The 26,204-nt window shown below is 44.1% G+C and overlaps 1 protein-coding gene across 1 annotated transcript; it reads right to left on the minus strand.

Annotated features, from left to right (window-relative positions):
- Nucleotides 1-7,460: 7,460 nt before the first annotated feature.
- On the minus strand, nt 7,461-24,740 carry LOC124273707 (mucin-2-like). Its single transcript, XM_046708992.1, has 10 exons — nt 24,501-24,740; nt 23,691-23,745; nt 19,909-20,049; nt 18,141-18,397; nt 17,538-17,853; nt 13,419-13,559; nt 12,191-12,493; nt 10,091-11,090; nt 8,740-8,802; nt 7,461-7,941 (listed from the first exon to the last, which is right to left on the minus strand). Exons 1-9 carry the CDS (start codon nt 24,522-24,524, stop codon nt 8,790-8,792), a joined length of 2,250 nt encoding a protein of 749 aa, XP_046564948.1. The 5' UTR covers nt 24,525-24,740; the 3' UTR covers nt 7,461-7,941; nt 8,740-8,789.
- Nucleotides 24,741-26,204: the final 1,464 nt, after the last annotated feature.

The following is a 26,204-nucleotide window of genomic DNA, read 5'->3' on the forward strand; positions in this document are numbered from 1 at the left end:
AAGTTATATGGATATACAACGCCTTTATTATAATGTAAGAGACATTTTGGTCCGCCAATTTTAAACCTGTTCTGCCATCAAAATATCTATCAAAACCCATCTTTTCCGCCATGTTTTCTTCTGACAAAAGTTAGATAATAGACATGTTATACCAACAACTGGTTTTCTACAATATATTATTACCTTCCGCCGCTATTTTGACTGTATGTAATAATTGATGTGTGTGATATGTGATAAGCGAGAAAGCGATAGAGCGAGAAAGCGAGAAAGCGAGAAAGCGAGAAAGCGAGAAAGCGAGAAAGCGAGAAAGCGAGAAAGCGATAAAGCGAGAAAGCGATAAAGCGAGAAAGCGATAGAGCGAGAAAGCGATAGAGCGAGAAAGCGATAGAGCGAGAAAGCGAGAAAGCGAGAAAGCGAGAAAGCGATAGAGCGAGAAAGCGAGAAAGCGAGAAAGCGAGAAAGCGAGAAAGCGATAAAGCGAGAAAGCGATAAAGCGAGAAAGCGATAAAGCGAGAAAGCGAGAAAGCGAGAAAGCGATAGAGCGAGAAAGCGATAGAGCGAGAAAGCGATAGAGCGAGAAAGCGATAGAGCGAGAAAGCGATAGAGCGAGAAAGCGATAGAGCGAGAAAGCGATATTTCACATAATTCTGCCCTGTCTGCACATGACGTCTAACCTGCGTATGATTTAATCCAACAGGAGGCTTTATTGTCATTTGGTTTAATCGTATAGAAACAAAATGAACATGCTTTCGAATTCTGTGGCATTTTTGTAATTAATCCTTTGACTTGTCCAAACAATAATCCAACAATAACACCAGAAACCGAGTGTGTTTTCGTTGAAATGAGGTCTGGATTAATTCCCGGCTTGCATTTCTTTATTGTCATTTCCCTTGTTAAATGCCACCATTGTTATCTCATTATTCATGCCGGGATTAACAATCCCTGGCTTCCATTTGTCCATCAACCCTACCAATTTAGCGCTAATTAAGTACTGGCTTCCCTTGTTATCTTATCACTGTTTGTTTATCACTGTACGTTTTCAGCTTTCATTCACTCGATGGAGAATAAGAATGTACTCCGTTGCATCGTGTTATACAAATACAGAAGTTTACGCCCATAACTGCTCTTAATACCTTTAGGTATTTTATGAGTCCTGTTTTATGAGCTCTGTTTTTCACTGGGCTAAGCTACACATTTGCCTACTCCCCATGTTACCCGTGAAGATCCGGGTTAGATTGGTCTTCAGCAACACATGCTTGTCCTAAAAGGTGACTAACGGAATCGGGTGGTCAGGCTCGCTGACTTGGTTGGTTGACAATGTCATCGTAACCCAACTCCGTGGCGTTTTTTGCTCATAATGTTGATCACTGTATTGTCTGGTCCATACTCGAATATTTACAGATCGCCGCCATATAGCTGTAATATTGCCTAGTGCGGTGTTAAACAACAGACCAACCAAACCAACTCCCCGTCGGGCTGTATTGTATCAGTGGTGGAATTTTATGCACCATGTGCCTTTCATCTGGTCGTTTAATGTGTGCATATTTCACACATATATATATCTACTATTATGTGAAAAAGGTATTGTTCTAAATGTATGTGCCATAACCTCTCATACTTCTACAAGAATGGCTTCTGTACATACGTATATGTTTGTCTGTCCCCGAACTCCCAACTATCGACTTGAGACAGTGCCACAATTCATCGACCGACGTGGTAGGTGTGTTTAACCAAAACGTAATAAAATTATTGCTTGGGGAATAAAGCACTATATGATAAACACCTGTATATTGAAAATAAGTTAGTTTAGATGGGGAGCTGAGAAGTTGGACGGAAGAAGGTGGGAAGTTGATTGCCTATAAGTTCAACTAAGTAAGTGGTGTAAAGTATATTGTGACTTATTGTGCAGAACAGTTAAACTGTTGCTGATAAGCTCATAAGGAGTCTACTAAATAGATGAATTGGGGTTAAATGTTAAAAAGTAGGGCTGGGAGCCAGGGTACGGTGTTTATGTTTTGGTTGTGAAACGTGTGGTGCGTGGCCTTGACATTGTGAGTTAGTCTGGATAATCGAGTTTACACTGTAATGTGTGGCTGGATAGGGATGTTTTAAAGGGTTTATTCTGCATATATTCTGATATTTTATTTTCTGACCCAGTCTGGTAGTTATTGAGTCATTTGGTTTCTTCTAGTAAGTAATAGGTAGTAGGTACTAGTCTTTGCACCTGTGGCTTTTTTAATATATTGTAAGGAGTTTCGTTGGGGATAGAGAAGGACGGGAGCGACTCACTCCTGTGTGTACAAGATAAATGTTTTGTAGATGTGTAGGAGGGTTTATTTGTCTGCATCCCAGTGAATGCCACCTATTGCTCTATTTGATTTGAATCGTTTTGACATGAGTTGACCAGGTTATAAACAAGATGATACAGGTAGATAGTTCCATATATTGAACGAGTTTCAAGTCCTCCTCTGGAAACGAAAATGTTACGAAGGATTAACTGGATACACTAATCAGCTTTTCAAAACCTATGCGACCACGTCCAGCTGTAGCCTTTACTTTACTTTTATTCTCAATAGACCACCAATGGTGGTATAAGAGTACATATCACACACATCAATTATTACATACAGTCAAAATAGCGGCGGAGGGTAATAATATATTGTAGAAAACCAGTTGTTGGTATAACATGTCTATTATCTAACTTTTGTCAGAAGAAAACATGGCGGAAAAGATGGGTTTTGATAGATATTTTGATGGCAGAACAGGTTTGAAATTGGCGGACCAAAATGTCTCTTACATTATAATAAAGGCGTTGTATATCCATATAACTTTCCCCGTTGTTAAGCACACCAACTTCTAAATGCCATCCAAAGAAGTTCACTATATATGGCTAGACCAGCGTTTAACTGCGTACTATTTTCAGCTTTGATTAGACGAACGTTTGACTGCATCCTTTTATTTGCTTAGATTACACCATTGACTGTGGAATGGTTCTGTTACTACATTGAGGTACCAAGGTGCTTTACTGTCACGTGCGTCTCCTCTATCTTTGGGTAGGAGCGAATTGGGTTCATGTAGGTGAAGTTCTTCAGTTAATAAATTTCATCGTTTTTATTAATTCAAAGAAACTACAGCTGTATTTTGATCACCCTGAAATACAATAAAGTGACATAAACATAAACGGTTAAGTTCCCATGCCTCATTTCTAATTCCTCCACCTATAACCAAACAGCGAGAACTGATAATTATTTTGAATCGTCTACATACAGCTCATTTATAGTGTCACATACTTCAAAACTCTCTGAATGTGATGTATATGTAATAAACTGAGCTGCAAAAGAAACGCAAGCTCCAATTTGTTTGAAATGTAAGTGTAACTCACCATTCCATTAAGTTGGAATTGAACTGATGGCGTACAATATGGCGTCACAAAACCATCAACAATGAACCTAAAACATGAATATTGCTCTTAGGCGACATATACATGTATTTCAATTCACACACTCACTCGGTGATTTTATTTTAGGATGCTGGTTTGGATGTGGTTGATTGTCTTAGTGCTGGCCACTCATGGTGGAAAATGACATGAAAATATACTCGTCACAATGCCTTATTTGTCATAGGTCCCTCCCGTTCATCTGGCACTTCCGACACATTTCTCACACAACATCATAATTCAAAGAAAACCATAAAAAAGAACCAGTCAGACTAGAAAATTCGGAAACTTTTGGGAGCAGTACACATCAAGAAGATATGATCCGCTCTCAACAGAGATGAAGGATACTACATTCCCAATGCCTATTATTACTTGATAAAGTAATCAATAATATTTCTTGTGTACATTATCTGTTTCAATTCAACTATGTACATCAAACCCATCTTTTGTATATACATCAACCTGGCCTCCTATAAATTCTAATTCAGTCCTTGTATATCACCCTTCTAGCTTCCAATCAACTTACTCAATCTCTTCTACAAGCGTTGTACATCAACCTCATTTAATGTATAAACAACTCATCCCCTATCTACCGTAATAACAACTCATGTATATATTCTCTCAATTTGTTACTCATGTATCACTTGCTTGACAACGACATTAGAATCTATGTCGAAACGTCGCCTCCACAGAATAAAAGAAGTTGTATATCCAATATAATTGTCATTATTCTTCATCAACTCAAAATCTAAAATGCCCATCAAAGAAACAATTCAATTGGTTGGTGTGATTAAGTTGGTTAAGACAATTCGAATCCAGTTATGTCAAAAAATATGTAATTCCTTAAGTCACATCACAAAATGAACGTTTCCGTTATTTCACGATATGACTATTGCATACGTGCAAATTGCATGTCAAAGGAAAGTCTACATCTCTATAAGATATTTTCTAAAAGTCTAGTCATACACGGCCATTCGTGGGCAAGAACATTACTGAAAACCATTTAATACTATCCAGAAATTACGATGGCGACTGAGATCCCGTTTGCAGTCGATCATGCGCAGACAGCACTGAATTGTGGGTAATATCGCTTTCTCGCTCTATCGCTTTATCGCTTTCTCGCTCTATCGCTCTATCGCTTTCTCGCTTTATCGCTTTCTCGCTTTATCGCTATCGCTTTCTCCTCTTTATCGCTTTCTTCGTCTCGCGTTATCGCTTTTCTCGTCTCGTGCTATCGCTTTCTCGTCTCGTGTTATCGCTTTCTCGTCTCGCGTTATCGCTTTCTCGTCTCGCGTTATCGCTTTCTCGTCTCGTGCTATCGCTTTCTCGTCTCGTGCTATCGCTTTCTCGTCTCGTGTTATCGCTTTCTCGTCTCGTGATATCGCTTTCTCGCTTTCTCGCCTCCGAATTTTAAGGCGAGAAAGCGATGGCCCTAATCAGCCACCATACTTAGAGCAGGTACACTATAAACAAGTTCCAGCTTTTGGGGTCTGATATTAAATCTCACACTACAAGAAGATAGAAGTAAAAATCATTTGCCCTTGTCATTTATTACTTGAAACACTGTTCTTACATTGAATGCATTTGAATTTGTATTTTGTGTGTTGTAATACCTTTGTCGAGAATATAGTTGGTAATTACATCACATTTCTTTGTTATATGTTGGTTTTCCACTTAACCCACACTCTGTCTGTCTGTCTGTCTGTGTGTGTGTGTCTGTCTGTCTGTCTCTGTCTGTGTGTGTGTCTGTGTGTGTGTGTGTGTGTGTGTGTCTGTGTGTCTGTGTGTGTCTCTCTCTCTCAAGTCGCAAATCAGTGTCCGGGTTCCATCCCCACATGGGTACAATGCCTGATACCCATATTGGTGCCGTCATATTACTGTTTAAATTTTCCAGGATTATCACACAGATAATACATTTTCCGTCCACAGATTTAAGTTCAAAACACATCTTTTAAAATGTGTAATAAGTACATTACGTTCAGTGCCTACATTCTTCTTTATTTGCGTCACATGACATCAGTGACTGAGTATAGTTTTACGCCGCTTTAGGTAATTTGTCAGCTTTATTACTGCGGGGGACACCAGAAACGGCCTTCACGCATTTTCCCCTTATGAGGAATCGAACCCGGGTGTTCGGCGTGACGAGCGAACGCTTTAACCACAGGGTTCAGCCTACACCTCCGTCCCTTGTGTGACAACAGGGTTCAGCCTACACCTCCGTCCCTTGTGTGACAAGTGAGTCAAAGGAAGCTTGTCAATTCACAATGTCATTTACAAATTGGTCATATGAAACATGTCATATTTGGGATTACACTTTCTCGGCAAAGTACGGTTTCAGTAAAGTACAGGTGTATGTTCCAAATCCCAGACAAAACCTTACAAAAGTACTAGAATCTGTACTGAGGTGAGGTGCGGTGAAATTGGGTTTAACGTCGTGATTGAGAATATTTTGCACATATGACGACGTGCATGCGTGTGTATATGTATGTGCGGCTGCTTGTACTAGCCCAGACTGAAGCTGGTTTTATAGTGCTAGCCCACTGAGATACCATGCCGCAGTGAAGCATGAATACCCCACTCAGACACATTATACTGACTCCGAGCCGACCAGTCCTTGTTGTACCCATTAATGCCGAGCGCCAAGCAGGGACCAGCAAGCACCATATTTTAACGTCTTTTGGTATGACGCGGTCGGGGATCGAACCGGCGACTTTCCGCTCTCCGGGCGGACGCTCTAACCACTATACTACGGAGGCGTTCCACTGTACTGAGGAAGTGTAATCCCAAATATGCCGTATGTTTTAAAGGAAGTCATCAACAGATATTAGATTCTTGGAAATTACCACCAGAGAATGACTACATCTGACATTAATATAGTAACACTGCATCCGCTCTGCTGCTCTTCGCACCCGTGAAGATCCGGCTTAGAATTGATCTTCAGTAAGCCATACTTCGGGTGTGTGTGGGTGGGTGTCATCGTTTCCAAACTGCGTAGATCGATGCTCATGCTGTGGATCACTGGACTGATTATTTACAGACCGTCGGCTTATACTCAATCACTCACGTACTCACTCACTCACTGTCGCTCTTCAGTGAGTGAGTAACTTTAATTTTACGCCGCTTTCACCAATATTCCAACAATATCGCGGCGAGGGACACCAGAAATGGGCTTCATACCTTGTAACCATGTGGGGAATCAAACACGGGTTTTGGGCGTGACGAGCGAACACTTTAAAACAAGGTTAGCCCACTGCACCGCCAACCTTCAGTGTATTCAATGGACCGCACATGACCGTTTAATTGTATGTTACTTCGTACACCAATAAGACCTGACGTGTATCTGAAGCCTGGTCGTTTCATGTTCACTGTTCACTGTATCCATAGGTTCGACCGTTCAATAACAGTCGTAGAGACCCCGTGTGTACCGGAAGCTGGATCTCTGTAAGATCACAGTATGTTTCGCACAATTCAGTGTATGACTTAGGCGTCAAATTACAGTTGGGCTTTCCTCCCGACCTGTATTCTGCCAGTGATTCTGACGCACTAAGGTTAACCTTTAAGTCCCATTCGTTAACATTGTACTGCTTTGTGAAAGGAGGCCCTGGTGTCTGTAGAGGTGTTGTAAAGGCGACTACGTGTCGATGGGAGTGAGTGAGTTGAGTTTTACACCGCACTCAGCAATATTCCAGCTATATGGCGGCGGTCTGTAAATAATCGAGTCTTGACCAGGCAATCCAGTGATCAACAGCATGAGCATCGATCTGCGCAATTGGGAACCGATGACATGTGTCAACCAAGTCAGCGAGCCTGACCACCCGATCCCGTTTGTCGCCTTTTACGACAAGCAGTCGCCTTTTATGACAAGAATGGGTTGCTGAAGACCTATTCTATCCCGGATCTTCACGGGTCCGTGTCGATGGGAAGCCTGTGTCTCCAGCAAAATCTAATGCCTGACAGACACTAGTGCCTACACTAGGAATTAATAGTGCTGTTGCAGTTCAGATATATCACATGACTAAGCGTCTCCAGACTTCAAAAGACGTCACCAAGTTTACCATGGGAAGACCCATGAACACAGTTATGTTGCTGACATAAACCGAGATTCGAACCCGGACCTCACCAAGGGACGCAGCTCGAAGAAGGCTGTCCTTACACTATTGAAACGCCCTTGGACCCCGACGTCGGAAATCAGTGGAAGTGTATTTATCATTGTCTTTCAAATGTATGTTTATGTACAAGTATCTAACATTACGACTGTTGCACCGTCGTCTGAGATCCAGCAAATCTGACCGTTTCCATGTTGGGATGCTATGTTTCAACCATGTAGCAAGGTCTGGTGGGGTCTTCCCGACGGTGTCCGTCATAATAGGTGTTGAGAACAGTCTGGTCATTGGTCACTTCCAAACGCCGTTTGTAACGGCAGCGTTTTCGACACAGGACGGTAACGACGACGATGACAACGACGAGGATAACAACAGCTGTACAGACGGATGCAATTAAAGCCACTGGAAATAGAAAGCACACAGTTTGTAAAACATATATACATTCATACAGAATAAACTCACTCTACGAAAATATCACATTGTGTAAAAATAGTTGGCTGTTTAACGCCGAACTCAGCAATATTCCAGCTATATGGCGGCGGTCTGAAAAATAAACAGGTCTGGACCAGACAATCCTGTGATCAATAGCATGAGCATCGATCTACACAATTGGGAACCGATGACATGTGTCAACCAGGTCAACGAGCCTGACCACCCAATCCCGTTAGTCGCCTCTGCATGGGTTACTGAAGACGAATTCTAAACTGGGTTCTTGATGGGTAGTGAAAATAGAAATATAGGCACAGGATTAATTATTCTAAAGATAACTGTAGGAGAGATGATTATATCAAGTGAGGCAGTTGATATTTCCATGTTCCATTTAAACATGTCTTAACAAACGTTCTACACATATGCATTTCCAGTTCCTGTCCTCCTAGCATCAAATGTTTGATGAAAACGCTTGCAATATTCTGGGATGCTGTTCAATGACGAGTGGGTGAGTGAGTGAACCTACCCCTCCGCCCCGTTCGTGATGGCGATTTTAAGGGAAGGTCATCACTTTTGTAGACATGTACATGATAAGCAGAGGGGTCACTTACTTAACTTTACTTGGTCATTTAAGCTTCACCATAAAGATCATCATCATATCACGCACACGCACACGCGCACGCGCACACACACACTTAGCCATTAGTTATGAACGGTTCCTTAGAGCTTGTGAAAACTGTTAGTGCAAGTACAATACAAATGTTACGGTACCTTTTGAAAAATCTTCATCTCCTGGAACTACCGGGGTACTTTGTCTGGCGTCAGTGTCCAATGCTGAAGAAAACAAACGTGTTGTAAAACTGTGTGTTACAGAAACACATTCTATAAGGAACTGTAAGGCTAAACCTCGATACAGGGAGTGTGACGAGACAAGCAGCAGGAACACATTCTATAAGGAACTGTAAGGCTAAACCTCGATACAGGGAGTGTGAAGAGACAAGCAGCAGGAACACATTCTATAAGGAACTGTAAGGCTAAACCTCGATACAGGGAGTGTGACGAGACAAGCAGCAGGAACACATTCTATAAGGAACTGTAAGGCTAAACCTCGATACAGGGAGTGTGAAGAGACAAGCAGCAGGAACACATTCTATAAGGAACTGTAAGGCTAAACCTCGATACAGGGAGTGTGACGAGACAAGCAGCAGGAACACATTCTATAAGGAACTGTAAGGCTAAACCTCGATACAGGGAGTGTGACAGAGACAAGCAGCAGGAAACACATTCTATAAGGAACTGTAAGGCTAAACCTCGATACAGGGAGTGTGACGGAGACAAGCAGCAGGAACACATTCTATAAGGAACTGTAAGGCTAAAACCTCGATACAGGGAGTGTGAAGAGACAAGCAGCAGGAACACATTCTATAAGGAACTGTAAGGCTAAACCTCGATACAGGGAGTGTGTGACAAGCAGACAAGCAGCAGGAACACATTCTATAAGGAACTGTAAGGCTAAACCTCGATACAGGGAGTGTGACAGAGACAAGCAGCAGGAACACATTCTATAAGGAACTGTAAGGCTAAACCTCGATACAGGGAGTGTGAAGAGACAAGCAGCAGGAACACATTCTATAAGGAACTGTAAGGCTAAACCTCGATACAGGGAGTGTGACGAGACAAGCAGCAGGAACACATTCTATAAGGAACTGTAAGGCTAAACCTCGATACAGGGAGTGTGAAGAGACAAGCAGCAGGAACACATTCTATAAGGAACTGTAAGGCTAAACCTCGATACAGGGAGTGTGAAGAGACAAGCAGCAGGAACACATTCTATAAGGAACTGTAAGGCTAAACCTCGATACAGGGAGTGTGACGAGACAAGCAGCAGGAACACATTCTATAAGGAACTGTAAGGCTAAACCTCGATACAGGAACACATTCTATAAGGAACTGTGCTAAACCTCGATGACGAGACAAGCAGCAGGAACACATTCTATAAGGAACTGTAAGGCTAAACCTCGATACAGGGAGTGTGACGAGACAAGCAGCAGGAACACATTCTATAAGGAACTGTAAGGCTAAACCTCGATACAGGGAGTGTGAAGAGACAAGCAGCAGGAACACATTGTCATCTGGAGAGAACCCCAATGACGATGACGTTACTGCATCTGCAGTAGATGGCTTTGAAGCTTCAGGCATTGTTGAAGATTTTGTCGATGGTGTAGTTGACGTTGACGTCTGAGTATACGCTGTTGATTGTTGGGTTGATGGTGTGTATGTGGTTGTCGTCTGAGTGTAAGATGTTGATTTTGGGGATGTTGTATATGTGGTTGAAGGTGGAGCAGATGTCCTTAATGTCGACGTTTGTTGACTGTTTAGGGATGTAGATGTTCTAGCCGTTGTTGGTATTGTCGGCAGAGCAGTTGTCGTTGCAGTTCCGGTTTCAGACGAAGTCGTTTGAACTGTGGATGTTGCGGGAATTGATGCTGTTGTGGTCGTGGAACCCACGGTGGTTGTTGAAGCGGTGGTTGACGATGGATAGGTAAGTGTGATCGGAGTAGTGACCGTGGTTGGTGGTGTGGAAGTTGAAGTGATTGCTGATGTTTCTGCAGCAGTTGGTGGGGTTGGTGTAGTGGTGGTCGTTGATGAAGTCGTTGTTGTGGAAGTCGTCGTTGATGAAGTCGTTGTCGTAGAATTTGTCGTAGATGGGGTCGTTGTCGTAGAAGTGGACGTTGATGGTGTCGTTGTCGTTGAAATTGTCGCAGATGGGGTCGTTGTCGTAGAGGTAGACGTTGATGAAGTCGTTGTCGTTGAAATTGTCGTAGATGGGGTTGGTGTCGTTGTCGTTGAAATTGTCGTAGATGGGGTCGTTGTCGTAGAAGTGGACGTTGATGAAGTCGTCGTTGAAATTGTCGTAGATGTGGTCGTTGTCGTAGAAGTAGACGTTGATGGGGTCGTTGTTGTAGAAGTGGACGTTGTTGGGGTCGTCGTTGTTGTTGGTGGTGTTGTAGAGGTTGTCGTGGAGGTAGAGGTTGTCGTGGAGGTAGTCGTTGCTGTAGTGGTGGTAGTGGTCAAAGAGGTAATGGTTGTGGTCTGTGGCTTTGTTTCATCACCGCATGAATCTGAAAGATACAAAGGTGTATCAGTTTGGTCTGATTCGGTGGTCAAATATACCATCTTTCGTCTTGTGAGAAAAAATATTCTAAGAGTCAGAATAGAGAGAAGCTATTCATTCAGCGTGAGGTATCTTGTAATAGGGCCTGTAAGTCTCGCTAGGCGCTACTTCAGGTACTAAGCTGGTTCCCGTCTCCCCTTTGCGCTCACCCACTGACGATATCCCAGACGGGGCCCAGCTTACTTCCGGTACAAGATTTCCGATGACAGTTCTAGTTCCAAACTGCGCGACCGCCAAATATGACTTTACTAGACCGGACATTCATGCTTGGCTGTCGTAATAGTTGGGATGGTTAGATGGGAAATTTGCTATTCCTGCAAAGATTATCAGTTCCTTACCTTCAATTGACAGCCATGAGACCATTCGAAAAGGTATGAAACGGTGTTTGTCACCGGAAGTACTGAGGTCTCGCGAAGTGCGTGACCTACTTACGGGCCCTACACTTTCTGGGAGTAATATGTCAACTATGGGCGAATTTATCAGTTTACAAGCGGTGAAGGTGAAATATTTGTGGTTGATCTGTGTAGACCGCCTTCGTATCGTTAGTAAGGAAATATGATGCGCGAACAGTGTCAAGTGACGAATAAATGACCATCACACATGAGATTAAGATTGCATTTGAAGGATGCTTTAACATGCAGGACTCAAGGCTCAACACTATCATCGCATCCTACCGGGTACCCACATACTGCTGGGTGAAAAGAGACCACGTATATTTCGGACATGTTAACTTGCCCAAGGAGACACTAATGTACAACATGTGTTTCTTGACAAGGCAGGAGCGAAGCCCTTGAAACATTCAGCTGAGATACCCTTCAAGGTCACCCATTCAACTACTCCATACTGCAAGTGTTGCTTCACATCACCTGATCTATGACCTGTGCGCAGTACCACGTGACATCACGTTATGACGTCATCACAATTGCATTTATCAAATAATGACGACGTCACGTCAGACTATATGAGTAAACCTTTTGCTCTGACAGGATAAGACCTCTGACAAATAAGACTGCACTAACAGAAATTCACCAGAAACACCATCCTCACCTAGCGAAAACGTCTCTTGAACACACTCAACGACACTGTCAGGTTCAGCCCAGAATTCCTCGTTTTTTTTCTCCCGGTAGCCACTTTCGCACACGCACTTCCGGTCCCGACATTCCGCGAACAGCCCACAGTCGTCAATTCCTGGACTACAGTCCTCACTGATGACCTTGGTCCCCATCTGCGAGCATGTGTTCAACGTCGTCTTTCTGAAGAAGCTGATGCAGTCACAGACGCCGTTGCTGCAGTAGGCGAAGGGGCTGAGACATTTAGAGTTGACGTCGCAGACGTCGCTGATGTTGGAAGCTGAAGCGAAAGGTTATAATTTATTGGGAGGTTTCCACAATATGAAAGGCAATCGTTAGAGAACAAGAAGAGTTGGGCTTTAGCAATATTCCAGCAATATCACGGCGGGGGACACCAGAAATGGGTTTCACACATTGTACCCATGTGGGAAATCGAACCCGGGTCTTCGGCGTGACGAGCGAACGCTTTAACCACTGGGCTCACTAAACAAGAAGACGTTGATATTGCATAATGTATGGACCGCCTCCGTGGTGTAGTGGTTAGAGCGTCCGCACGGAGAGCGGAAGGTCGCGGGTTAGATCCCCGACCGCTTCATACCAAAAGACGTTAAAATATGGTACTTGTTGGTCCCTGCCTGGCGCTCGGCATTAATGGGTACAACAAGGACTGGTCGGCTCGGAGTCAGTATAATGTGTCTGAGTGGGGTATTCATGCTTCACTGCGGCATGGTATCTCAGTGGGCTAGCACTATAAAACCAGCTTCAGTCTGGGCTAGTACAAGCAGCCGCACATACACATACACACGCATTCACGTCGTCATATGAGCGAAATATTCTCAAGCACGACGTTAAACCCAATTTCACCTCACCTCACCGCATAATGTATATGCATATATGCAATCTCAGAATAGACTTTTAAAAGGAATAAAACCGTTATACCTGGCTGACAAATTACAGGATTTCAGCAAGTGTATCTTTTTGTATCGATACATAAGCAAATATACCATTGCACATGAACTGTTTGCACCTTACATACCGCGAGCATAGCACACCGTGTATAGCATCATTGCATGAAAACACACAATGCACCAGACTATCGTATCATCCTCAATAATAATAACTGTTATGCAATGCAAAATGAATCTCATTATCAGCGTCAATATAAATGTTGGCGCACGTTCGAATACCTCTAATAATTGACTCACCTTTCAAGCAGATGGTTAGATCCGGAGCAGGGACGTACCCTACGTTACAAAGACAGGTTACCCCTCGACACCCATTAGGTCGGCAGCTGGCGTTGTCTGGACACTCACTGGGGGATGTGCACGTGTCCAGTATTGGCTTGACTGTAACACAAGGAATTGAAGACATAGAAATACGTTGGGTCTACGGGGCTATGCTCGCAGTATTTAAGGTGCAAACATTATATTTACGAATTAAGATGGAGGATGGCATTTTTAAAAATAAAAAGCACTCAAACGCAACAATGAATCAATGTAAACTTGTCGAACCACGGCCAGACCAACCAGTGTTAACGGCAGGACCAGAGACTGGTTGTACATCATACCGAACCACGGCCAGACCAACCAGTGTTAACGGCAGGACCAGAGACTGGTTGTACATTAAACCGAACCACGGCCAGACCAACCAGTGTTAACAGCAGGACCAGAGACTGGTTGTACATTTTACCGAACCACGGCCAGACCAACCAGTGTTAACGGCAGGACCAGAGACTGGTTGTACATTTTACCGAACCACGGCCAGACCAACCAGTGTTAACGGCAGGACCAGAGACTGGTTGTACATTTTACCGAACCACGGCCAGACCAACCAGTGTTAACAGCAGGACGGCAGAGACTGGTTGTACATTTTACCGAACCACGGCCAGACCAACCAGTGTTAACGGCAGGACCAGAGACTGGTTGTACATTTTACCGAACCACGGCCAGACCAACAAGTGTTAACGGCAGGACCAGAGACTGGTTGTACATTTTACCGAACCACGGCCAGACCAACCAGGACCAGAGACTGGTTGTACATTTTACCGAACCACGGCCAGGCCAACAAGTGTTAACGGCAGGACCAGAGACTGGTTGTACATTTGACCGAACCAGACCAACCAGTGTTAACAGCAGGACCAGAGACTGGTTGTACATTTGACCGAACCACGGCCAGACCAACCAGTGTTAACGGCAGGACCAGAGACTGGTTGTACATTTTACCGAACCACGGCCAGACCAACCAGTGTTAACAGCAGGACCAGAGACTGGTTGTACATTTTACCGAACCACGGCCAGACCAACCAGTGTTAACGGCAGGACCAGAGACTGGTTGTACATTTGACCGAACCACGGCCAGACCAACGGCCAGGACCAGAGACCAGTGTTAACGGCAGGACCAGAGACTGGTTGTACATTTTACCGAACCACGGCCAGACCAACCAGTGTTGTTAACGGCAGGACCAGAGACTGGTTGTACATTTTACCGAACCACGGCCAGACCAACCAGTGTTAACGGCAGGACCAGAGACTGGTTGTACATTTTACCGAACCACGGCCAGACCAACCAGTGTTAACGGCAGGACCAGAGACTGGTTGTACATTTTACCCAACCACGGCCAGACCAACCAGTGTTAACGGCAGGACCAGAGACTGGTTGTACATTTTACCGAACCACGGCCAGACCAACCAGTGTTAACGGCAGGACCAGAGACTGGTTGTACATTTGACCGAACCACGGCCAGACCAACCAGTGTTAACGGCAGGACCAGAGACTGGTTGTACACTGAACGAACCACGGCCAGACCAACCAGTGTTAACGGCAGAGACTGGGACCAGAGACCACTGGTTGTAACGGCAGGACCAGAGATTTTACCGAACCACGGCCAGACCAACCAGTGTTAACGGCAGGACCAGAGACTGGTTGTACATTTTACCGAACCACGGCCAGACCAACCAGTGTTAACGGCAGGACCAGAGACTGGTTGTACATTTTACCGAACCACGGCCAGACCAACCAGTGTTAACGGCAGGACCAGAGACTGGTTGTACATTTTACCGAACCACGGCCAGACCAACCAGTGTTAACGGCAGGACCAGAGACTGGTTGTACATTTTACCGAACCACGGCCAGACCAACCAGTGTTAACGGCAGGACCAGAGACTGGTTGTACATTTTACCGAACCACGGCCAGACCAACCAGTGTTAACGGCAGGACCAGAGACTGGTTGTACATTTTACCGAACCACGGCCAGACCAACCAGTGTTAACGGCAGGACCAGAGACTGGTTGTACATTTTACCGAACCACGGCCAGACCAACCAGTGTTAACGGCAGGACCAGAGACTGGTTGTACATTTTACCGAACCACGGCCAGACCAACCAGTGTTAACGGCAGGACCAGAGACTGGTTGTACATTAAACCGAACCACGGCCAGACCAACCAGTGTTAACGGCAGGACCAGAGACTGGTTGTACATTTTACCGAACCACGGCCAGACCAACCAGTGTTAACGGCAGGACCAGAGACTGGTTGTACATTTTACCCAACCACGGCCAGACCAACCAGTGTTAACGGCAGGACCAGAGACTTGACCACGGCCAGACCAACCAGTGTTAACGGCAGGACCAGAGACTGGTTGTACATTTTACCCAACCACGGCCAGACCAACCAGTGTTAACGGCAGGACCAGAGACTGGTTGTACATTTTACCCAACCACGGCCAGACCAACCAGTGTTAACGGCAGGACCAGAGACTGAACCACGGCCAGACCAACCAGTGTTAACAGCAGGACCAGAGACTGGTTGTACATTTTACCGAACCACGGCCAGACCAACCAGTGTTAACGGCAGGACCAGAGACTGGTTGTACATTTTACCGAACCACGGCCAGACCAACCAGTGTTAACGGCAGGACCAGAGACTGGTTGTACATTTTACCGAACCACGGCCAGACCAACCAGTGTTAACAGCAGGACCAGAGACTGGTTGTACATTTTACCCAACCACGGCCAGACCAACCAGTGTTAACGTGCAGACCAGAGACTGGTTGTACATTTAACGGCAGGACCGAACCACGGCCAGACCAACCAGTGTTAACAGCAGGACCAGAGACTGGTTGTACATTTTACCGAACCACGGCCAGACCAACCAGTGTTAACGGCAGGACCAGAGACTGGTTGTACATTTTACCGAACCACGGCCAGACCAACCAGTGTTAACGGCAGGACCAGAGACTGGTTGTACATTTTACCGAACCACCGAACCACGGCCAGACCAACCAACCAGTGTTAACGGCAGGACCAGAGACTGGTTGTACATTTTACCGAACCACGGCCAGACCAACCAGTGTTAACAGCAGGACCAGAGACTGGTTGTACATTTTACCCAACCACGGCCAGACCAACCAGTGTTAACGGCAGGACCAGAGACTGGTTGTACATTTTACCGAACCACGGCCAGACCAACCAGTGTTAACGGCAGGACCAGAGACTGGTTGTACATTTTACCGAACCACGGCCAGACCAACCAGTGTTAACGGCAGGACCAGAGACTGGTTGTACATTTTACCGAACCACGGCCAGACCAACCAGTGTTAACGGCAGGACCAGAGACTGAACCACGGCCAGACCAACCAGTGTTAACAGCAGGACCAGAGACTGGTTGTACATCATACCGAACCACGGCCAGACCAACCAGTGTTAACAGCAGGACCAGAGACTGGTTGTACATTTTACCGAACCACGGCCAGACCAACCAGTGTTAACAGCAGGACCAGAGACTGGTTGTATATTATACCCACAGTATAATCATACGTCAATTGGGGGCGGTGGGGTAGCCTAGTGGCTAAAGCGTTGGCTCATCACGCCGATGACCCGGGTTCGATTCCCCACATGGGTACAATGTGTGAAGCCCATTTCTGGTGTCCCCGCCGTGTTGTTGCTGAAATATTGCTAAAAGCGGCGTAAAACCAAACTCACTCACTCACACGTCAATTTCTTGTGACAAGCATGTTGTAGGTGGTCGTTGATGCTGCTGTAGTGAGCGAGTGAGTATGGTTTTACGCCGCTTTCAGCAATATTCCGGCAATATCACGGCAGTGGACACCAGGAATGGGCTTCACACATTTTACCCATATGGGGAATCGAATCCGAAACAAAAGAACGCCTTGACCGCAAGGCTACCTCACCGCCCTGTGCATTTATTGGCTGTGGTTATAAGGACATAGTATTGTAGAATACAAAGCAACTTTCATAGATTCCAGCGCGGGTAATCTATCCCGTCGCGGAACCCAATAAGGTGAGAGAGGTTTTACGCGTATTACCAGTGGCAGATGTCGAGGTTGGCTTCATCGTAGTTGTAGTGGTGGTTGTAGGAGAACTTTGGGTTGTAACTGACGGTGTTGTCGTTGTCGTAGTAGTAGTTGTCGTTGTAGGTGTGGTAGTTGTTGTAGGTGGTGTCGTCGTAGTAGGTGTTGTTGTTGTGGTGTTGTGGTAGTTGTGGTAGTCGTGGGTGTTGTAGTTGTGGTAGATGGAGTAGTTGTGGTTGTTGTGGTAGTTGCAGGAGTAGATGTTGTAGGTGTAGACGTTGTTGTAGATAACGGCACACCATTGCAAGACTCTGAAATTGAAGTTAGACATCTGTACACCAGTTTAAGAAAACATATAACTGAACATCGCACTTAATTATATTTAAAACCATGTTGAGTTTGTGCTGCATGGTCAGCCAAGAAACAAACTTGCAAAAGACACACCATCAATTACCTTTTCCATGAGAAGAAATCGTTATTTTAAGTAACTGTAAAACATAATTATTGCCTCACAAAGGAATAGCCAATGTGGCTGAAATATTGCTGACTTGACTAAACATTTTACTCACTCAAGGAATAGTCCAGCTCAACGCATTCCTCTCTGCTTTCCGGATTCACCCAGTATTCCTCGCTGCTTCTCTGGCGATAACCTGCATCGCACTGACAGGTGCCCCCGGTGCACGAGGCGTGCGTGGGGCACGTGTCCGACGGAGAGCACGTGGCCCCGGCGACCCTTGCACTCCGTGCTGCCACACAGGTGTTCATTTCTGTTACTCGTGCAATCGACAAGCACTCACATCGTCCACTGACACATGAGGCGTACACCCCGCCAAGACATTTCACAGTGCTGTCGCACGTGTCACTCACGTTGCCCGCTGAAAGTGAAATAACAGTTTGATTTCTTTGCTTGATTCACGCTACACTCAGCAATATTCCGGCTATATGGGGGCGGTGTGTAAATAGCTGGGTCTGGACTAGACAATCCAGTGATCAACAGCATGAACATCGATCTACAATAACAGTGTGTTGTAACGGAGTTAAGTTAAACGTTTTCACCACTTTTATATTTGACCCCGGGATTATTGGATTCTATGGAACGCGACTCTACACAGCGCAAAGTATTTAACAAATAACTGTTTTGCAAAAAACAAGTAGAACTGATCCATAGCAATTTCATTGTCGAATAGAGTATCCCCCGGTATTATGTCAGAGAATAACAATATAAAATATTATCATTATTTGATTAGGTCTTTAAAAAGTAAATCGTCAAATCCTCTCCACAACCAAGGTTAAGTGAAGTACTTTGTTGTGTAAACGGTTATACCATGCACGTGTAAAGGGTCTGTCAATACATGTCTTACCTGTGAGGCACGTGTAAGGCTCTGTGTACATGTCTTACCTGTAAGGCACATGTAAGGGCTCTGTGTACATGTCTTACCTGTTAGGCACGTGTAAAGGCTCTGTGTACATGTCTTACCTGTGAGGCACGTGTAAGGCTCTGTGTACATGTCTTACCTGTGAGGCACGTGTAAGGCTCTGTGTACATGTCTTACCTGTTAGGCACGTGTAAGGCTCTGTATACATGTCTTGCCTACCTGTGAGGCACATGTAAGGGCTCTGTCTACATGTCTTGCCTACCTGTGAGGCACGTGTAAGGCTCTGTGTACATGTCTTACCTGTTAGGCACGTGTAAGGCTCTGTGTACATGTCTTACCTACTTGTGAGGCACGTGTACGGCCCTGTGTACATGCCTTACCTGTGAGGCAAGTGTAAGGCTCTGTGTACATGTCTTACCTATCTGTGAGGCACGTGTAAGGCTCTGTGTACATGTCTTGCCTACCTGTGAGGCAAGTGTAAGGCTCTGTGTACATGTCTTACCTATCTGTGAGGCAAGTGTAAGGCTCTGTGTACATGTCTTACCTGTGAGGCACGTGTAAGGCTCAGTGTACATGTCTTACCTGTGAGGCACGTGTAAGGCTCTGTGTACATGTCTTACCTGTGAGGCAAGTGTAAGGCTCTGTGTACATGTCTTACCTGTGAGGCACGTGTAAGGCTCTGGGTACATGTCTTACCTGTGAGGCACGTGTGAGGCTCTGTCAATACATGTCTTACCTATGAGGCATATGTAAGGCTCTGTGTACACGTCTTGTGAGGCACGTGTAAAGGCTCTGTGAATACATGTCTTACCTGTGAGGCATGTGTAATTCTCTGTCAATACATGTCTTACCTGTGGGCACTTGTAATTCTCTGTCAATGCATGTCTTACCTGCAAGGCAAGTGTAAGGTCTCTGTGTACATGTCTTACCTGCAAGGCAAGTGTAAGGGCTCTGTGTACATGTCTTACCTACCTGTTAGGCACGTGTAAGGCTCTGTGTACATGTCTTACCTGTGAGGCACGAAAACCTGGTACGTGACACAACGTACCCCATGTGACACAGACAGACGTAACCACGGCAACCATAAGGTAAACAACTGGCGTTGTCAGGGCATTGACTGTTGTGTGTACATCCGTGATAAATGGCCTCCGCTGAAATAAACACAGAACGTGTATGTGTAAAAGGGTCTTTGTCAGCTGAATAAACAGCCTCATCAGTAATAAATACGTCACAAATTATTAAACCATGAATTTTGGAAATACTTTTCAGACTTTTCTATTTATACAATGGGTGACGTGGTCGTCCTATAGACGGTGGTCGTCCCTAGAATGACGGTCTTGGTCGTGGGTCGCAGAATAAGAAAGAGAGATATTCCAGTACATTATCTTGCCGCATTCGAACAAGAAAGAGAGTTCGATTCCAGTACAAAATCTTGCCGTATTGCTGCGGTGATATTGCTGGAATATTGCTAAAAGCGGCGTAAAGCCCAACTCACTCACTCTTATATGAATGGAACGCAATACCTCAACGTCAAATTCAACGTCTGATATAGTCCATGAGGGTTGGGGTGCTATTGCAGTTGGCGGAGGTTACACCAGATATTGGCATTGTGTTATTGATACCTATCTTGAAGATTGTATGCCAGAATCTTTCATATGGCCGGACTTCTTAACGTCATACAACCATAGTCATCGCACTACAAACTGAGTCAGTTTTCTACTGTGATCGGTGGGTAACACTATTGTAACACTGCTCCAGGAAATACAGAATTGGTTTGTTGTTATAAGCTATAGGTGTCTTGGCATGTCGGCATTTTGGGAGGATAGGTGTAGGGCAATTCCCCACCAGGTCATTACCCCATCTGCCATATCCCCACCTGGTCATTACCCCATCTGCCATATCCCCACCTGGTCATTTCCCCACCTCTTTGGAAAGCAGTGGTTTTATAACAATTACTGATAATAAGTTTTGAAATACATCTGAATGAAGTTCCTACTTTTAACTGAGACTTTGATAACAAACATTTAACACCTCACTGTAAACAATATCAAAATACAAAATAAAAATGGTTTGTAACACTGTATTTACATCATGAGACCAAGCTGCCAAATTTGGACTCCACTCAAAAAACCAAAACAAAATACCTTACTCGAAAACAGACTTAACAAATAAAGTTAACAAGATAACACTAAATAAGTTCAGTTATAACTGGCAAATAATAGGAAAACAAGCTTGCACTTGCTTGCATAGGTTATTCCATATAATCGTAGTCTCTACCAGTAGAGACTCCGATCGCAATCTCTACTGGTAGAATCTCCGATTCTACCAGATCGCAGTCTCTACCCTGACATATATTTGTTCAAAAAGATATCTACCTCGGCGTGTGATCGATTCATTTTGGTCACTGGATTGTCTGATCCAGATTCAATTACTTACAGACCGCCACCATTTTGGTAGACGAACCGAGGGATATTTTTATTTGACATTTTCTAGAAAGTACAGATAAGCTGAAATGGTTGACAATTTACCTGTAAAACGGAAGTGAATGAACGCTTAATGACTCGCAGTAAATAGCCTCTATATCACTCCGAGATACTCAAACAACGATGCAGTTTTTAATTGCTTGTAAAGCCACGTGACTCGTGTCATACACTTATCTCACAAGACTGACGAAAAACCGTCACTTTGGAAAGCACGTAATTGAAAGCACTTTTTGTATATCCGCAAATTTGCAATTAAGTGTCTTTTCAGGTATTTCCTACAGGTAGCAATTTATCACCATTTAACTATTACAGCAAGGGAATTTAGATAGAGGTAGCTGCTATTGTGTGTGAGGGTGGCATACCCCATCGCCTCCCCCCACGACTAGGCTAGAGGGGGGTACACACGGCTGGCGGTGTTTGTTCAGGGAATAGGGCCTACTGCGGAAAGACGTACTACAGCATGGTGTATTGTTGGCGGCACGATCGTCAAGACCCGGCAGAAATACTGCCGAGAGGTTGTTGACATTGGTATCTAGAATTCTTCTTATCACCAGATCAGATGATAAACGTGACACGTATACAAACAATATGTTATTGTCGTATCTGTATGGATAGATTTGATTGGTCAACAGTGCCTTTTTGCATCACGTAATATAGGTCAGTATCATCCTGAGTGGTACCAGTGAAGGTCCGGATTAGAATATTCATCTTCAGCAACCCATGCTTGTCGTAAGAGGCGACTAACGGGATCGGGTGGTCAGAGTAGCATGACACATGTCATCGGTTCCCAATTGCGCAGATCGATGTTCATGCTGTTGATCACTGGATTGTCTGGTCCAAACTCGATTATTTACAGACCGCCGCCATATAGCTGGAATATTGCTGACTGCGGCGTAAAACTAACTCAGTCACTCCTGAGTGGGGAAATATAGCCTTTATGTATTGCTTGATATAGTGATTAGTGCTTGATTACTTTTCTAATCTGCTGACGTCATGGAACTGAATTCATGCATTGTTTTGAATACGGAAAATTTGGCAGGAATATAAGAGCAAGTGAGGTTGGTTTTACGCCGCTTTTGCAATATTCCAGCAATATCACGGCGGGGACACCAGAAATGGGTTTCACACCCAGTAGCCATGTAGGAAATCGAACCCGGGTCTTCGGTGTGACGAGCGAACGCTTTAACCACTAGGCTATGCCTACGCCATCAATATAAGCTGAATTATTGATATGTATATTTTAAATGATGATACTTATTAATGATTATGATGGTGAATACGACAACGACGACAATGATGATGATGGTGAATACGACAACGACGACAATGATGATGATGGTGAATACGACAACGACGACAATGATGATGATGGTGAATACGACAACGACGGCAATCATGATGATGGTGAATACGACAACGACGACAATGATGATGATGGTGAATACGACAACGACGACAATCATGATGATGGTGAATACGACAACGACGGCAATCATGATGATGGTGAATACGACAACGACGACAATCATGATGATGGTGAATACGACAACGACGGCAACGATGGCAATACGACAACGACGACAATGATGATGATGGTGAATACGACAACGACGACAATGATGATGATGGTGAATACGACAACGACGACAATCATGATGATGGTGAATACGACAACGACGACAATGATGATGATGGTGAATACGACAACGACGACAATGATGATGATGGTGAATACGACAACGACGACAATCATGATGATGATGGTGAATACGACAACGACGACAATCATGATGATGGTGAATACGACAACGACGACAATCATGATGATGAGTATGCTGAATTCAAACAATATAGAACACTGCCGCGAATAGCTGCAAAACTACTATGCGGCGATGCCGCTACTCAAGTCAATTACTCCAAATTGACTCAACAATTACCTGCATATTTGCTCAATGACATGTTCATAATCAGTATCGCTGTCTGTATGTATTTATCAACACGGAAGTAGGTATAAAATATCTAATCAATATTCAAGCAAACATTAACAAAAATAAACTTTAAAAAATGTCGAGACACGTTTAGTCTACTGGGAAAATAATTTAGCATTTGATCAATGTTACGACCCCATCCTTCGTGACCGTCATCGACCGAGGAGCTTGTGACCAATGACCAACGGTAGAGTTTAAGGTAAGAATTCCACGGAACCACCGAACCACTCAAGCCCTAGTCAAAGACAGCAGTATTACATATGGAAAAACTTGACATATCTACATAGATGAATTATTTCCCTATGTTATGGCACTACTTACTCTGCGGCTGTGCACTCGGCAAGAAACCCAAGACAACCACAACATATAGATACATCTGAAAAACAACAAAGAAACAACAAGTTAGGAAATAAATTAGGTAGCGTTTCTTTTTATTATCGAATCATTAGGGGCTGCTGGATAAGCAGGGTCCGTGATAATGAGGAGACACTCAATTCAGAATCAGCTAACTTACAAGTAACTCATAACGTTATGGGGTTAGCGAACCAGATTGAAGATTTAGAGAAATTGAAGGAATTCTCGTTTTATCCGAGACAAGTAACACTCAAAACGTCGAGCAAACTATCATCCCTTTGGCGATCAACACTTATATTGATACCAGCTATTCCTGGTACTTTGCTATAGATAAATAGGTCATAAATATCATATTTAATTCACATATGTCTAATTACACGAATGAGAAAAGCAACCAACGTATTTAAAGATTTGTACACACTGTTTGTACAGCACTAGTTAATATGGATAAAGTATGAGTGTAAGTGCACGGAAGCTTGGCGTAAGATTAATAGCATTTCTAGATATGTCAGCAGGTGCTAGCTGATTTCAATCGGGTTTTGAACGCCTGAGATAAAATGTTGCTCAGGTTTTACCTCCACCATATATCTAACATGCAGTTAAATACCTCAAATATTTGTGAAAGTGGAAATAGCCAAATATTTCCACTTTTCAGAACAGTTTAAACGTATACTTCAATACAGAAACTTTACAAAGAAGTTTAATAATGTATTGCTATATTACTATGACAGACAAGTGTTAATGTTTTAAGATAAACTCATACTGCATCACCCTTACCTTGATAATGAAAGATTCTGTCATATCACAGTACACATGATTAAGCTTCACGTCTCTTATACCCACAGACCCGTCTCATGCTGGAACTATTTCCAGCGCCTGATGCAGTGTGGCGAGAATCACATTCCGTCTAAAGACCCACCCAACTTTTTATTTACCCGGCACTAGGCTCAACATGTCTCCCTGCTTCCGCTCTGTTCACACGGCATGTAGCAAGATGGCGGACAATAGGTTGGCGGGATGACGGAATCTTTACACCCCAGTGTTTTGAGAGAAGAGCTTTAAGACGAGGAAGTCGTGATAGGAGAGTCTCCGAGCTGGGTGTGACAAGCCTGTATATATTTTTAATCTTATTGTATGTTGGTATTGTGTGTTTCTAAAGAAAGCTATGTTGTTTGGAACAATCCGACACATGAATCCACGCGGGTGGAGTCACGATGGAATGTACAGAAATGTTTCTCAACGCGGGATGGGTCATAGCAGAATGAATTAGAGACTTGTATCGTTGCTGTGTTCCTATTTTAGTCACATGCACGTTCTTTTTCGCCTTTCTTACCGGCAAGGGGCGGTGGGGTAGCCTAGTGGTTCGAGCATTCGCTCGTCACGCCGAAGACCCGGGTTCGACTCCCTACACTGGTACAATGTGTGAAGCCTATTTCTGGTGTCACACGCCCTGATATTGCTGGAATATTGCTAAAAGTGGCGTAAATCGAGAATCTCACCCAAGTGTCAACTGATATCAAATATATCAGCACTCGTTGATAAAAGTTACAAATATCCGAGGCTTGCCGAGGATATTTTTACTTTTATCAACGAGTATTGATATATTTGATATCGGTAGACACGAGGATGAGATTCTAGTTATCATAAAAAATCACTCTTCATTAGATTTAAATGAAAAATGTACATTTCTGAAAACTGTACTACCATTAGACTCGCAGTGCAGCGATGTCATAGCATTGTGACGTCATCAAGTTCATGACGTCAGAGCATTGTCAGGGCATTGTGCAAAATCTACTTTCAAAACGATATTTCCTAGGAGATATCGTATGATCTCACACAAGCAATATCTCCTGTGGAACACAGTTTTGGATGATAAAACTAAATTCACTCACTCCTGTCGACATGTACCTGTTGACGCCATCCATTCCTCTAAACTGTCAGGCAATGGCATACTGTTGCATGTTAGTTGCCAAGGTGACACTGTATAGTTTACCAGGAATCGGTCAGTAGAATAACGAGATGAAAACCAACAAGATATGTGCTGTAATTAACAAATAGTTTCCAATATTAACTAAGTTCACAAAACAATACAAAGGTATAACTATATCAGTAATGAATTGTTTTGCAAATGTAGGTGAGGTGAAATTGGGTTTAACGTCGTTCTTGAGAATATTTCGCTCATATGACCACGTGCATGCGTGTATGTGTATGTGCGGCTGCTTGTACTAGCCCAGACTGAAGCTGGTTTTATAGTGCTAGCCCACCGAGATACCATGCCGCAGTGAAGCATGAATACCCCACTCAGACACATTATACTGACTCCGAGCCGACCAGTCCTTGTTATACCCATTAATGCCGAGCGCCAGGCAGGGACCAACAAGTACCATATTTTAACGTCTTTTGGTATGACGCGGTCGGGGATCGAACCCGCGACCTTCCGCTCTCCGGGCGGACGCTCTAACCACCACACCACGGAGGCGG

This window comes from Haliotis rubra, unplaced genomic scaffold (genome assembly GCF_003918875.1).
Source record: "Haliotis rubra isolate DU_JTF1 unplaced genomic scaffold, ASM391887v1 Scf1036, whole genome shotgun sequence".
Lineage (NCBI taxonomy): Eukaryota > Metazoa > Mollusca > Gastropoda > Lepetellida > Haliotidae > Haliotis > Haliotis rubra.